Below are 15248 nucleotides of genomic sequence, written 5' to 3'. Positions count from 1 at the left end.
GAACAATGCAGCAGCAGCAGCAGCAGTAGTAGCAGTATATCAGCTCGTCAGAAGCCAGACGAAACAAATACGCAGATAACCTAGCCGTGTAGAAGGAAAGAAGAAGCAGAATCATACGAGGCATATAACAGGACGAAAAAAAAAAACCGAATCCGTCTCCTTCGAACACCGACGTGGCAATAGAGAGAAAAGGCAGAGAAAAGATAGAGAAAAGGCAGAGAAAAGATAGAGAAATAGTGTGTGAGAGAGAAGGTGATGCTTAGATCTGATCTGATTTGGATTGCTCTCCAGTCTGGGAGTCGTCCTGTCCGTCCTGTCTGGTGCGTTTGGAGAAGTTGCCGCTCTGTCCCAAGAAGGCTGCCTCTTCGTGCTGATGTTTCCTCATACCCAGACCAGCAACGGCGATACGGTTGAGGGCGTTGAGCTCTGACTGTGATCCGGGGGGGACATGCTGGCCTGAGGGCTGGCCACCCGCTCCGCCGCTCTGCTGGTTGCCCTGCTGCTGCTGCTGCTGCTGCTGGCCTTGCTGGCCCTGTTGCTGACCCTGTTGCTGGCCTTGCTGCTGGCCGCCAGAGGCGATCATGGCGGGCTCCGGACGAGGCTGGCTGAGGTCGATGTTACTGGGCAGCTCCGGGACCTCGTTCTGCGAGTCGATGAGCCGTGACTGCAGGCTGATGATGTACTCGCGCAGCTGGTAGTTTTCAGCCTGGATGGCCTTGTAGTTCTCGAGCAGCATCTCGTATTCCTTGACCTGTTCTTCGAGTTTGCGGATATATCCTTCTTTACGCTGGCGGAAGGCGCGCTAAACAACAACGCGTGTTAACAACACGAACTTGATAAAATAAATAAACGGCAACACACCTGAGCAGCACGGTTCTGCGCCGCGCGTTTAGAGGAAGACAGCTCGCGTTTGCCGTAGACCTTGCGCGACTCACCGCCTTCGTCCATGGAACCGCCGGCACCGGACATGTCCTGCTGGCCGACCTGGACCTGGGCCTGCGGTGGCTGCGCGAGCATGCCGGCCGTGGTATGCACCTGCTGGGCGCCCGCGAGGCCCGATATGGCGGGATCTATGTTGATGTGGTCTCTCTGGCCGCCGGCACCAGCAGCAGCCGCCGCGGCCTGGAGGTGTGCCGCGACGCCTGGCTGCGGACGGGGAGGCGGCGGAGCAGGGTGAGCTGCCGACTGTAGGTGGGCGGCAAGCAGCTGCTCGCGTAGAACTGAGACAGGCACAAGTCAGCATGTCTCTTCTTCTTCTTCTTCTTCTTCTTGTGTTCTCCTTGCCTACCTTGTTCTGCATGGTCCTGTAGGTGAAGAAGAGGAAAGACGGGCCGCAAAGCGCGTCCGGATTCCTTCTGGTCAGCAGAGTCTTCCATAGCTAGACGATAGAGAGAGAGGAGAACGCGATTCAACAGTAAAGAGTACGGTTGCTGGGCGTGGTGGCAGAAGAGAGGGCAGAGACACCCGACAGGGCGCAGCTAAGATATATACGCCGGCAAGCGCACTCTAGCTCCCAGTCACCAACAAGTGACTCTCTCCAAGTGAATACACCCGTACATATAATTGTATATACACATGTTATGTGCATATATATGTGGTCGCGCATGGTCTCTAAGAGACAAACGTATATAGATGGAGCTTACCTGGACGGACTGCTGTGTCTGATGCGACTTGCTGGGGTCTTGTTGCATGCCAGGATGGGGCGCCGGCGCGAGCGGCTGCTGCTGTCCTTGCTGCTGGTGTTGCTGCTGCTGCTGCATGGCGGACATTGCGAGCTGCTTCTTCTTCTTCTTCTTCTTCTTGTTGCTCTGTAGCTTTTTAGATCTATATAAGGGAAGCTGTTGTTTTTCTTTTTTGTGTAGTCAGATCGTAGTCAGCTTTTTTTTTTTTTTTTTCCTTTTCGCTCTCTTTTTGTCTGGCCTTTTTTTTTTCGTGATGAGTAAGAAAGATAAAAAAAAGTGAGAAGAAAAGGGAAAAAAGGCGGGCAGAGGGGGCAGTATTAATAAGCGAGTGGATGTCACATGATGCTGACACATGATATTAGTCAGTGGTTACGTCATGGCATTACGTAAGGACATGCAGGTTGCCAAGTAGATATATATAGATGGATATAGATGGATATAGATGGATATAGAGATAGATATAGAGATAGAGATGATGGAGATAGATATAGATGATGGATATAGATAGAGATGATGGAGATGGATAGATAGAGATGATGGAGATGGATAGAGAGAGATAGATCTACTGGGTCTTCTTGTCGGGAGACGGACCGCCGTCTGCATCAGCCTGAATAATGGCAGCCCCGACCCTGGCAGACTCCCTCCACCCTCGCTGGCGCGCCCAGAAGAGCTCCGCCGGCGTGGCATCCGGCATGCTGAACTTCCGTGCGTCTTCCTCCAGCGATGCACGCGTGATCTGCCCGATCTCTGCGTCCGCGTAGTCGTCCCCGTAGGCCTCTTCGTCGTCCCCCGTGCGGCCGTCTGCCTGCCTGTCGCCCCGGCCCTGCGTCTCCTCTCCCCGCTGGACTCCGCCGGCCCAGTCCAGATGGGCCTTGCGCATCAGGTAGCGTTCGGCACGGTCGCGGCGGGTGTCGGGCGTCTCCACCTTCGACATGGCCACCCGCACCGCCAGGCTGACCAGCAGGTAGATGTGCTCGGAGAAGAAGATGGTCAGCAGCAGCAGCCAGCCCTTGATGTCGGCGTGGGGGGGAGCCTCGCCGCCGGCCGTCGACGAGAACATGTAGACCAGGGCCGCGCTCGTCAGGCTGCCCAGCCACGCGAGGAAGCCAAGTGAGTCCAGCCAGGGGCCGATCGAGTCTGCGCGGAACGGCGTCGGCCGCTTGTGCTCGATGCAGATCTTGAAAAAGTCAGACCGCAGCTCGATCCAGTTGTTGACCAGGAACGAGACGGGGACGAGAGACCACACCGGCGAGAAGAGCGCCAGGTAGCCAAACTGCACGCACATCTCCCGCAGGTCGTCCGTCACGTCGTAGTCGTCCAGCTCGGACTCGTCTCGCACGCGCTTCAGGAACTCTGCCTCTTCCGGCACGTCCTGCAGCAGGTCATGGGCTGCCTTCAGACCCGGCGTTGACCCGTTGTCCTTGCTCTTCCTTCCCTCCGACATCTCCTGGTACTTGCGGAAGAACTTACGCTTCACGTACGGCACCACCGTCTCCAGTGCAAAGTTCACAATCTGGGCCGTCACCGTAAAGTAGATGACCTGGTTCCGCAGACGGGACCTGTTGATGCGGAACTCCTTACTCTCCACCGCGGTAGATGCCGCTGCCGCCTTCTCGTCCGGTTGGAACGGCTTGACAGCAAGATGGAACACGTCCAGGTACGGCACGATTGTCGGGGCAAAGGGAACGTAGACAAACGCCGTCAGGAAGATGGGCAGATACGAAGTAACAAAGTTGAGCACAAACACTTTCCGCGTCAACGCAATGTCGTGGCTGTCCTGCGTCTCATAGTTCTCATACTCCGTCATGCGAGTCGCGACCTTGGTGAGGATGGCGCTGATTGTCGGCACACACAGAGACAGGATGATCGTAGGTACAAATGCCTGGACAATAGATCCACTGGTCAGCCCTTGGTGCTATAAAGAAAGAAGATGCATTTGGAGCAAGACAAACCAGGTATGTTCTGAAGGGCCCAGAGTAGATCTCGTTGATGAAGACCTCGATAGCAAAGCATGTCGCAATCAGAGTCCCCAGTGCTACCACCACCGCCATCGTAAACGGAATCAATAGCAGCTGTCTCACCAGGCGCTTATTGGCTGGGAATACGTATACCATCTCCCCCGTGATCGGATCAACGATCTCCTTGTCATGCTTGTACTCCTTTCTCCTAGCTTTGATTTCGGAAACACCCTTCACCTGCCACCTCAACCGGAGATCAACCTCCTGCCGCTTCCATAACTCCACAAACACCAGGCAGAACAACGAGTTCAGTACAGCATAAAATATGGAAAAATGACCGAGAAAAACCCAACAAAACAGGCCAAGCGCCGCAGGACCCATGAGAAAGCGGAAATACGTCTGCAAAAAGGTGAAATAGAAGGCAATTTTCTCTCCCAGCTTAACTCGTATTTGCTCGAGGTCGTTATCGTCAAGAATCGTCTTTCGACTCCAGGTCTTGATCCATTCACGGTTCACGTCGTGGTCGTGGAGTGGGAATATCGACTTGACATTCTTCCACTCACCATATCCTGGAGTGATGTCTGCTCCACCGTCGGCACGAGGGAGTGTAATCATTTCATATATTGTGCGAAGGCGCTCTGCTTCCGTCCAGGGGGAGCCTTGGGTATCGCGGGTATCTTTGGTGGGTTGTGATGTACGCACGCCATACAGCCAGTCCTTGACTCTACACACGGTAAGCCACACCCATCAACCGCCAAACAAAGTGCCAAACAAAGCGCTCATAGCCCATACCTTGATCTATGTGCCATAATTTCCAACTTATCTTCCCTGGGCTTGACGAGGACGACAAGACTGCGGCCCTTGGCGGGGCGAACTGCCGTTTCTAATCCAACATTATGCAATGACCGAAGCAGCTTTTGGAGCGACCTATTGGCATCTACACACGAGCAACAGAGCCGCCAGCAGGATTCAGCCTAATACTCAAATGCAGGGGATAGTAGAAACGTTAGGGGGAGAGGGAGCTCACCCTTGTCCTCGAAGGAGTAGAGGATCACATACTCAACGCCAAAGTTCTTCGCCAAACTGTGGCCTGGTACATGTTTCGCTCCCACGCCCTCTGCCATGATGATGAAGGAAAGGTGAAACCAATGCTGAACGAGTTGCAATGCAGTTCATAAGAACCGAAAAAAAGCCAAAGAAGCGAGAAGCAAGGGAAAAAACGACGATTGTTTTGATGTTGTTTTTGTGTTTATATAAGCCGACCTACTGACGTCATTCGTGGGGTTGGCTTATATAATCAGGAACTCACCGAAGACATCGAACAGCCCAAAGGTACGTAGAAGTAGTGATTTTTATATTAACCCCGAGTTTTCATATTTGATGCCATCGATGATGCGGGTATCAATCAGGCAATACCCATTTCTGCACCCAGTCCGAATTTACAACGTCATCGATAGTTGACCGTTTAGACGGCTCATGAACAAGCATCATCTGCATTAAATCCAAAAAGGCGTGTTTTTCACTGTCATCCTGAAGGTCATCTCCCTTCAATCCCATCGTCTTTCTTGGTTCTGAAATGCACCAGTTGTACCGTCTTTCGAGAGACTCCCTGGTTCCCCAGTCTTTAAGAAGACGTTTCTCCTTCACAAGAAATAGCCCTTGTTCTGTTTCGTCCAAGCACTGATCTTTAGTTTCCCAGCTAGCCCACCAAGCCTCTGGCAGTTTACCCACTATCTTGACGTGCTGAAGAAGTATTTCATCTCGTGCTTTGCCCCATGGAAGAAATGGAGGGCTATCCCCTAGGATTTCCCATATTGAGCAAGCCAACGTCCAGATGTCGCTGGCGAAAGAGATACTGTCAAGGTCTGAATCTACTTTTGTAAAGAATGACTCTGGAGGACAGAGGGCCGGGAGGGTATGTGCATGAAGTCGCTTCGTGATAGCTGGTTCGAGAGATTCTCCAAAATCAGCGATCATTACCGGAAGATGCTTTGTCGTGATTGCGTCTGATGGAAGATCCATGGCCGCGTCCCAAATAACCAGAGGTGGCGTTCCAGGAGAAATAGGACCACCGTCGAGTCTTACTGGAGGCATTTGAACGGGCTCCCCTATTCTTGCGTAGAGACTAACGGGGTTAGTTATGCGCCGGATATCCTCAGGCATGCGGAGCAAGAAATTCCCGATATGCAGGTCTATATATAATATTCCATTATTAAATATGAATCACTTGAGCTCTAAGCTTCATATCTTGGAATACAACTGACCGCCATGAACAATTCCAATAGAATGTAAGCGCTGCACTCCTAATATCAATCCAGCGATGATTGATCGAGCTATGGAAAGGTTTAGAAGCTGATGGCCAGATAATTCTTTCGCAATATGGATGCTGCACTGTGCTGCCTCCAGCACCAGGCACTGATGAGTACCATTCGGACCTGCCAGGCTAAAGACATCCAGCAGCCGTTGCACAAATGTCTCACCTGCAAGCTTAGAGAGGAGATTAATCTCTGTAGAGTTATGTGCTGATTCTGCGGTTTTTATTTTGAGAGCTACCAGTTGCTCCGCATCTCTATCGGCAGCTAACCATATTGTCGATGTAGCTCCATAGCCGAGTTTGTGAAGAATCGTGTATCTTCCTTTGCATAGTGAATCTCCAAGTTTGACTGGATGGTAGCCCCCTGGCCGATAGTGTTCCAAACATTCCACACCGGAAATATATTCAAATTCGCGCTTAGGCTTGACATGCATTATTTGGCTTTCACCCATAGTAGACGAGAAGGACGAAAGTTGCCAGGTCGGGCGTCGGTTTTTCTTAGTCAGCCCAGTAGAGGTCAATCCTACCTTAGGAAAGCCGCAAATACAGGAGGCAAAGACTGTACCATTCTGGCTAAGAATCTTCAAATACTTCATTAGAGACGGGAAACTCGGCATGCATGGAGATGTTGATTTTTTTCTTCTAATTTCCAAGGTAGGGCTGACAGTATCTCGGGCCGGATTAACTAAATTGGTTAATCGCTGGAGCTCCGCCATTCCCATTAAAACCACTATACATATACAACCCTTGGTATAGGTACAGTCTACCCTCATCATTCACTGTGCTAGTGGAGTGGTGCCTCCAGTACCTCCTTAGCCTAACCAAGCGGACGGTTCGTTTAATCAATTTTAGTTTGGTGTTGAGTTTCTATTGCAATTCAGCTAAAAATTTGTAACCGTTTTCCCAAGGCTATCAAGTATACACAATTGATATTAATATTCACGCCAGTATGCTATGCTTGAAATAACATGGTAACGCCATGAATAGAGCTACTTTATCCCCATGCAAGACAAAGGGAGCCATATTTTACGTACCAACGCCCCTTCTACCGTCTTTTAGGTCTGTTTTAACCCATCGTTGCCTTGGAAAAGTCCATCTCTATAATAGGTTATCAGCCGTGAGTCTTTGACAAGACAAAATTAAGTAGAAAAAGAACATAAAGGACATCGAGATAACTTACCCGGATGCTGTTCCTGGAACTTCTTTAGCATCTCTGCTTTTTTCTGCTCATCGCTCGATGGCTTCCCCATCTCCTTCTGCTGCTGGTCATACATCATTTTTTCCACCATGCTTCGAGTTTCACCGTCTAGATCGCTCAGCTTCGAGTTCTCTGGAGTGATTTTGCTGACATCAATCTTCGGGGCAGTCGTGACGATGTGAGGCCACCATTCCATCTTATTCACTTTGTCTAGGTGGACCGACACTTCTTTTCCGGGTGGGTTAGATACAGACTCGAGCGTCCATGAGGACTCATCAACGTGGATTGGGTGAGGGAATGAGCCCTATATGGCCACATGTTAGCAGGCATTATATTCACATTATAGGAGCAGAGCATGCAAGGATAATATATACATCAATAAGAGGCTCCTTGCCCTTTAACGCAACCCTGATCTTTGTCTTGGTCAACACGACGTCTAGATCCCTTCCGCGTATTTCAGCTGGCACTGGGATAGTGACTTCAGCTTCGGCGATAGTTTGTGTCCATTTATACGGCAGGGTAGCTTGCTCTTTTGCTTCCTTTTCCTTGTGCTCGCGGTCGAGGCGTTCTCGTTCTGCCCGGGAGGGCTCAGTCTCTGTGTCTGGATGCGAGGACATTATTGCTTCAATACTATGACCAAGATGCTGTTCTTTTAAATGCTGAATTGTGTAGATTCCTTTCTTCGTTCTTCTCTTCTCTGCGTATTGTGGGGAGCTTTTGATAGCTCGCGGGGCTTCTCAGTCGCAAGTTTATGTAAGCAAAGTCGATGGCTGAACTTTGGTGTGAAGGAATCTATTAACAAGAAAATACTAAGCTATTAATACAAGTAAAAACTCCTGCTTCACCTTGTTGCTTGAATGACTTTTCTTCTTCATCTTCTGATATCTTTCCATCATTTTGCATAAAAAAACACACAAAAAGCGAGAGGATATAGATCGGAAACATCATTTTAAAAGATAGAGATTAACTATCCCAGCGCCAATTTCCACCAGGCTGTAGAATAAAACCCATGTACCGAGAAATGATCGAGTAAGCACGAAGCCGGGAGCGGATATAGAAATATTTGTTATAGGCAGACGCCATGGGTATAAGGAAGAGTTTTCATCATGGACTTGGAGTGCCTTCTGCATACCGAGGTGCGTCGTCCGTGGCACCAGGGGTAGCAGGGAAGCCCATCCCTATTGCTGGTGTGGGTGCGTCATACGGTCGATGGTCACCAGCGGGTGTTGGAGCATCATATGCATCACCGTCCATACGTTTTCCAGCAAAGGTCGAAGCACCAGGGGTAGGCGCATTATCAGGCCATGCACGAGGAGTTGCAGCAGATGCACCAGGGGTAGGAGCACTTCCGTATGGTGCAGGAGACGGAGCTGCGTAGTCACCACCAGGAGTAGGAGCATCAAACGCTCTGCCGGTATTAGCGTTAAGATGAGAACTAGAGCTTCCTGAGTGGCCCCATGCGGGAGTGCGTGAGCCGCTGTTAGCTGACATTGCGTTTGGATGGCCTGGAGTTCGAGAGCCTGCCATGAATGCATCAAAGCCTGAGTTGGAAGAGTTCCCTGAAAATCCGGATCCAGAGTCGTGCGGAGTTTTTGTTCCAGATGTCCAGGCGGGAGTGCGTCCACCAAATCCGCCATACGAGGTTCTGTTCCCATCATAAGGATTGGCGGTACGAGCGCCCTCTGCCTTCCATGCTGGAGTGCGGGATCCAGTACCGGCATTCCAAGCAGGAGCTAAATGGAGTAAGTCAGTCAATGTTATAATCGTCCGTCAAGAAATACTAGCTCAAGCTACTTACTTCTAGAAGATGACGCCCGCCAGGCAGGTGTCCGAGACGAATCGCCCATGGCAATTGGAGTTCGACCACCCTGCCAAGCAGCATCTTGGGGGCCGGCTCTCCCTGTCGCCATAGATTGGGGAACTCTGGGGGCACCACCTCTTCCACCGCCAAACCGGTTGATATCCACCGGCTGTCCAGTAATGGGGCTACGTATAGATGTTAGTTACCCAAGCATAGAAATATAGGCAGGGAAGGATGAGAAAGACATACTCTTTGACAGCAAGATTCTCCTTCTCAACAGGGACGACCTTTGAAACCGAGTGCAACTCAACTCGGGCAATGACATCAGTTGTATCTTTGACAATACCAAGAAGTCCCTTATATGGACCCTTTCGAATATGAACTGTCTTCCCAACAAGCCTGTCCCTACCGAATGTTCGAGGCGGCGGCATGCCCGAACCGTTCATCCCGTTCTTCTGTAGAGCAGGGTTCATCTTGGATAGATCTGGGGCGGATCTGCTCAATTTTGAACCGCTGGTTGCTACAGTGGTAACGTTTATCGCCCTTGTGACCATTATACCGGCATTATCTCCAACGACCTTGCTGGTGCAGAAGAGAAACGCTCTGTGAATATGCAGAATAGTACCAGACCTTTGCTCTCCAGTCACCTCTTTCACGGTATCTCCACACTTGATTTCGGAACCATTTCGATCGGTAGTGACTGCATGTCGTCGTTGTTCAATCTTGCCCAAAATCTGCGAGGGGAGCACAATCTGGGTTGACCCGTTCTGGTCTATGACCCGCATTGACTCTCTGTCAAGTTTTACGACGCATCCAACAGTTGTTTGGCTGTAATTTTTCCTAATTAGTATATAGATAGCAATGCGAAAGATAGAAGGACCTACTCAATTTGAACCAAGTCGTGGACGTCATATTGACCCAATTTTCCGTCAACGCCAATATCATCTGCTTCTCTCAAATCCTTGCTAAAGACGGTAATTTCTTGCATGGTCATATCTGTAAGGATAGTAACACGGTCATCCTTGATCCGGACAACCATACCCAACTCATCGCGATATTTGCTGCCACCGATGACTTTGACATGGTCACCTTCACTAAATCTCTTTCGGAGGCCTTTGGTGGGAACGTCAATATGCTGGCCTCGAAGTTCTCCCTCCAAAACCTTTATGGTAACGATGTCGCCGCGGGTTGACACAGTTTGGCCCACAACACCGCGCTGTTCACCAGTAAAGACTTCGACCGTATCTCCAACCAAATAAGCGTCCTCTTCGGTCGTATTCTTAATGGTAGCAGCCAAAGAAGCAAGGTCGAGGTTCGATGTTCCGTCATCTGCACCACGGGCAAATTTCGTAACTTCATCAAGTTGAGGGTTAACATTCTTAGTGATTAGGTGTTGAACCTTCATGTTTTTAATAAGGAAGCCGTCGACATAGGTATCTCCAAGATAGGACCAGGACTTGCCGCCTAAGCTGGACGTCGCAGAAAGATACTTGGAGTGTCTCTTTTTCGCTTCTGCTTCGCTAAACAAGCGCTGAGGAGGTCGGGCGATTGCGCTGCTTGCTCCAACCCGCTTGCGCTTAGGGTCAACAGCTGGCGCATTGCTGTCTTCATTAAGACCGTATTCTAAACGAGGGACAAGTCTGACAGTGACGTTGAGGCCATTTGTCTCGACCTCTTCAAGCTGTGCTAAGTCACCCTGATATCTTCCACGTTTGATACGGACCCAACCGCCGGGGGTGAGCTCCTCTGACTTTTTAACGCGAAGTAGATCAGGCATCTCTTTGACTGAGATTAAGGTTAACTTTGACCTGACGTAGATGTTAGACATTCCGTCCAGGGCATCAATAATATCCGCTTGCTTCCGGGCCTCTACGTAAATGTAGCCAGCCATTGTTCCGCCACGTTCAAAAGCAGATATGATCTTAATGGGGTTTCTGGAACCAGGTGGGCGCTCTTCCATTCGTTTAATAATGCTGAACACAATTTCCCTTTCTTTGCCTGGCCGACACTTGACACCCCATATACTAGGGTCATCAACGCTAGGTAGGAGGAGCCTTTTAGGAATGACGACAAGGTCATCACCGGCAGCGCGGTTTCGGCCATACCGCTCTTTGAGGGCCTGTGCCTGCTGTTCCGCGTCCATAGTCGCATCCATATCTCGCTTTCGGTCAAGCTCACGATGGCGCCTATCGTCCGTTTCTGCGCCAGCCGGTAAGACGACCTCATCGTCATGGTGAACGAAACCGCTTTCCATTTCCTCTTCTTCATCTTCAGCCTCGTCCTCATCATCAACCTCTGCTTCCTCTTCAATGAAAGCATTGAGCCCATGTCTTCTGCGCTTTCGAGGGCGACCCTGTAGATATAAAAATTAAGCTTGTTAGCATGGCCACAAATGCCACAAAACCTTTTCTTCCGGAAGGAAGAAAAAATAAGCAGAGCCACGTACGGTAACCGCTTCCTCTTCTTCCTCTTCCTCCTCTTCTTCTTCGTCCTCGTCATCTCCTTCGGGATCGCCGTCCTCGTCTTCGTCACCGGCTTCATCATCACCTCTTGCCTGCTGCCGTTCATTAGTATCTAAATCACGATTCCCATCGTCGCTCGTCCTTTTCACTCCCTCTTTTTCATTTTTACCGACCTCTTGCCCGTCATCGGGGTCTAAGCGCTTTCCGGCGCTGCGACTATCTTGCTGCTCATCGTCACCTTCTGGCTCGGAATCGTCAACCGGCGCAGGGTTGAAATCTTCTTCGTCTTCCGAACCAAAGTCTTGTTCATTTCCTGGATGTGACATATTTGCTATTGTATAAGTTTTTCTGCGCAGTTCGCTTGGATCTCTCCAACAGTGAAGCTATAGCACTGTCTGGCGATAAGGAGAGACGTCTCGCTACTTGGGCTGTGGGAGGTATAGGAGCGCCCTGTTGAAGAATATGAGTCCGGCGCTCAAACTTTCGGATAATAGTAAGTAGAAAAAGTAGGCTGTGTGCGGTTTTGATCGTGGGCTTTATGCTCGGGTTGTCGAGATCTTGGTGAGAAAGCTATCCGAAGACGTGAAGAGAGCTCACTTTCAGCCAGCGGGTGATCCCAGAGAGTTAGAACAAGAGCAGGAAAAGACTTGATTAAGTAATAAAGAGTAAATCGTGAGCTTACTTGTCGAGGCGTCTGTTTGCGCAAAAGCTGGGTCTCTTCTTTTGTTCTTTTCTTCTTCTTCGTCTTCAAAAGCTGCTTTGAAGAAGTTTGGAAACGCCGGAAAGTAAGGGATTATCACGTGACACATGTGTTCTCCAGCCTTTCTTTTTTGTTCTTATTTTTAATCAATAGAAGAATATAAAGAAAGGAAAAAGATACAAGAAGTAGCGATTATATAGCTAAAGATGTCGATATTGTGTGAATTGTTTTTTTTTGAATTCTAAGTAACCCAGGGTAAAAGATACAGGTGATCCGCGCAGTTATATGGGAATCAAGAAATGAAAATCCAACGGTGATATAAAGACAAGAATTCATACATGGTATATACCTTGGAAGAAGATGAAACGGATGAGTATTGGGGCTAGATGGATGGCAGGACAGCTGTATCCTATTATAGCTTCATTCCAAAGATCTCGTGTACCTTCAAGGACTGTCTCATACTCAAATCAAGCATGATCTCCTCGCTGCCTCCAGGGATAGCATAGGCTCGGACATCACGGTAGAGTCTTTCAACCTTGCCACCTTGTCCACCACGAGAGTAACTCAAGCCTCCGAAGATCTGACTGGCTTCACGAGCACAGAACTCGAATGTGGTGGTAGATTGGGCCTTGAGACTGGCAATAGCTCCGCCCAGGCGCAAGGCAGCCGTGTCTTCGTCCATGTGCTGACACTGGAAGACGAGGTTCTCGAGCCAGTTGAAACTTGCTTCGATCTGACGTGCCATGTGTGCGAGCTTCATGCGGATGACCGGATGGTCTATGAGACGCTTGCCAAAAGTGCGGCGCTTATGGGCGTACTTGACGGATTCCTCGTAGCAGACACGAGAGAAACGTAGACATTGAATGATTATACCCATACGTTCATGGTTGAAGTTGGTCATGATAACTGATGTCGGAACGTTAGCTCATACTCTTCCTTGACGGGTAATGCTATCAAAGCCAGTTAGGTACCAAAAGCACACACCTTTGAATCCCTTGTTCTCCTTTCCGATCAGGTTACCAACCGGAACCTTGACGTCCTCGAAGGTGACATAGGTGGTACCGCTACTCCAGACGCCCTGACAGTCCATCTTGCGAGTGCTGACACCTCCCATCGAGCGCTCGATGAGGAGAACACTGACGCCTCCCATTCCGGGTTCTCCTGTTCGCACGGCAGTGGTGAAGTAGTCACTCATAATGCCGTTCGTGATCCATTTCTTCTCACCGTTGACGATATAGTGCTTTCCGTCTGGGGTAAGCTTAGCTTCGCAGCTCAAGTTAGAGACATCGCTTCCGGCACCAGGCTCGGTGATAGCAAGACAGATACGCTTGTCGCCTGCGAGGATACCGGGGAGAATGCGCTTCACCAGCTCCTTGGATCCGTACTTGACAAGAGGTGGGCATCCGATTCCAAACCCACCGATGAGGTTCCAGACAACACCTCCACTTCCGGCACGAGAGAGCTCATCGGTGACGATCAACTCATGGAAGAGATCCCATTTCTCAGGAGGTACGCTCTTCACATGGTTCTGAACCAAATCCTTGTTGTATGATAGGCCCAGTAAACCAGCAAGATAGCCTCTGTCACCCATCTGCTTGTAAATGCTCTCCGGTACGGACTTTGCCTCATCCCATTCGTGGCAGTAAGGCTCAATCTCGGTCTCTACCCACTGTCGAACTTCATCACGGAGTGCAGCATGTGACTCGTTGTAGAAATGAGAGTAGTACTAAAGAGGCTGGTTAGCTTTCCATCTCTTCCGTCTAACAAACATAGGCACCCTTGATAAGGAGAACTCACTCCGTGATACCATGATGGGTCGGAAAATGGGATCAATTCGCCATACGGATCCAGGGCCTCTACCGCAGGGGCAGGCGAGGATTGTTCTGCTTGTGTCTTTGAAGCCTCCTTCTTCGTCGGTGGTGCTGGCGCTGCTGGAGCTGGAGTTGGCGCTGGAGCGGCCTTTTTGGTATCCAGAGAGCCAATCTTCAGCTTCCCCTGGTACTTCTTCAACACGCCGACGTTATGGTATTTCCAGAACTGCTTTGAGGCATCCTTTCCCCCCATACGTTGTAGGACTAACGCAGAAACGTTAATATAACATAAAATCACCCGGGAACGGATAGAGAACAAGCATACTCTTCTTGCCGCCTAGATTGGAAGAAAGCAGATGTCAGCCAGGCTTCTCTTTATGTATCATAGCTACGGATAACCAACCTGGATGGTCGTCCAGAAACTTGGACACATCATAGACATCTTCATCGATGACAATCCATACGTCGTTCCCCTTGTTATGCGACGCAACGTCGTCTTTGGAGTACACGCCAGACATGATGATGGTGCTGAGGCCGCTGATGGAGGAACAGGAGAGCTGGTAAAGGGAAGGAATACCAGGACTATACTATATATAGGCGAGTATATACGGCCGAATCAAAGGCTATGTATAACAAAGGCAACCAAAGCAGCTCACTCCGTACAGAAGAAAAGAATATCTGGGGGAAAAACTGGGGACGAAGACGAAGGAAGATGCCTAGGTAGAATCACAAGCCAGCTCCGGGCGGCAAACGGGCTTTCTCGTCATAAGATAGAAAAAGGAGAGACGAAGCTGTCAGAAGCACTTTTTTTGTCACATGCAAACAGTTAATCTATCTATGACGTTTTAGCCACTCTTCCCCTTCTTCTCTTGCAGTAGTAGGATTAGCGGTAGTAGGAGCGGTCTTTTGTTATATATAAACAAGATATGGTAACCGGACTATATACAACGCCGGTAGAGAGATTTCTCTCGCCCTTTTGATCTCGTCTTCGGCCTTTTTTCAGCTGTTCGTTCGTCCTTTTTCGTTCTCCGTCAAAGGAGTGCCGATGACTAAGCAGTAGATCACGGGAACAGATACCTCGGCACAAGATTTGGAGGATTTTTACATTGTAAGGACGAAGTTGTTCGTTGTACAGAAGTTAGATTAGAATGATAAAATGATAATATGGGATAGAGTACAGGAAGTGGCTGTGTCTACAGCACAGTGTATGCTATGCACCAGGAGCTTAGGAGAGAGCTGAGGGAAGATGTAGAGGGCAAGGCAGATAGGGAGAGAGAGGGGGGGATAGGGGGTGTCGTTTCTAGATGCCCTGGATGTCTAAG

The 15248-nt window shown here is 49.7% G+C and overlaps 6 protein-coding genes across 6 annotated transcripts; all 6 read right to left on the bottom strand.

The window, feature by feature from the left end:
• Positions 1-259: 259 nt before the first annotated feature.
• On the bottom strand, positions 260-1376 carry MCYG_02695 (conserved hypothetical protein; the record flags this gene model as incomplete). The annotated part of the gene is made up of 3 exons (XM_002849715.1): positions 260-802; positions 862-1220; positions 1289-1376. The coding sequence occupies 3 exons, from the start codon at positions 1374-1376 to the stop codon at positions 260-262; spliced, it is 990 nt and encodes a 329-aa protein (XP_002849761.1).
• Positions 1377-2244: 868 nt separating this feature from the next.
• Positions 2245-4764, bottom strand: MCYG_02694 (transmembrane protein 16K; the record flags this gene model as incomplete). The annotated part of the gene is made up of 4 exons (XM_002849714.1): positions 2245-3564; positions 3635-4364; positions 4433-4523; positions 4668-4764. 4 exons carry the CDS (start codon positions 4762-4764, stop codon positions 2245-2247), a joined length of 2238 nt encoding a protein of 745 aa, XP_002849760.1.
• A 277-nt stretch (positions 4765-5041) lies between these two features.
• Positions 5042-6670, bottom strand: MCYG_02693 (protein kinase domain-containing protein; the record flags this gene model as incomplete). Its single annotated transcript, XM_002849713.1, has 2 exons — positions 5042-5748; positions 5905-6670. The coding sequence occupies 2 exons, from the start codon at positions 6668-6670 to the stop codon at positions 5042-5044; spliced, it is 1473 nt and encodes a 490-aa protein (XP_002849759.1).
• Positions 6671-7020: 350 nt separating this feature from the next.
• On the bottom strand, positions 7021-7769 carry MCYG_02692 (nuclear movement protein nudC; the record flags this gene model as incomplete). The annotated part of the gene is made up of 3 exons (XM_002849712.1): positions 7021-7052; positions 7135-7456; positions 7527-7769. 3 exons carry the CDS (start codon positions 7767-7769, stop codon positions 7021-7023), a joined length of 597 nt encoding a protein of 198 aa, XP_002849758.1.
• Positions 7770-8256: 487 nt separating this feature from the next.
• On the bottom strand, positions 8257-11741 carry MCYG_02691 (transcription elongation factor spt5; the record flags this gene model as incomplete). The annotated part of the gene is made up of 5 exons (XM_002849711.1): positions 8257-8885; positions 8951-9138; positions 9203-9781; positions 9838-11306; positions 11400-11741. 5 exons carry the CDS (start codon positions 11739-11741, stop codon positions 8257-8259), a joined length of 3207 nt encoding a protein of 1068 aa, XP_002849757.1.
• Positions 11742-12527: 786 nt separating this feature from the next.
• On the bottom strand, positions 12528-14444 carry MCYG_02690 (long-chain specific acyl-CoA dehydrogenaser; the record flags this gene model as incomplete). The annotated part of the gene is made up of 4 exons (XM_002849710.1): positions 12528-13021; positions 13100-13841; positions 13913-14190; positions 14330-14444. 4 exons carry the CDS (start codon positions 14442-14444, stop codon positions 12528-12530), a joined length of 1629 nt encoding a protein of 542 aa, XP_002849756.1.
• Between the last annotated feature and the right edge of the window lie 804 nt (positions 14445-15248).

The sequence above is a fragment of the Microsporum canis genome, genomic scaffold (genome assembly GCF_000151145.1).
Source record: "Microsporum canis CBS 113480 supercont1.2 genomic scaffold, whole genome shotgun sequence".
Lineage (NCBI taxonomy): Eukaryota > Fungi > Ascomycota > Eurotiomycetes > Onygenales > Arthrodermataceae > Microsporum > Microsporum canis.
This window is presented reverse-complemented; position numbering and strand designations above follow the sequence as displayed.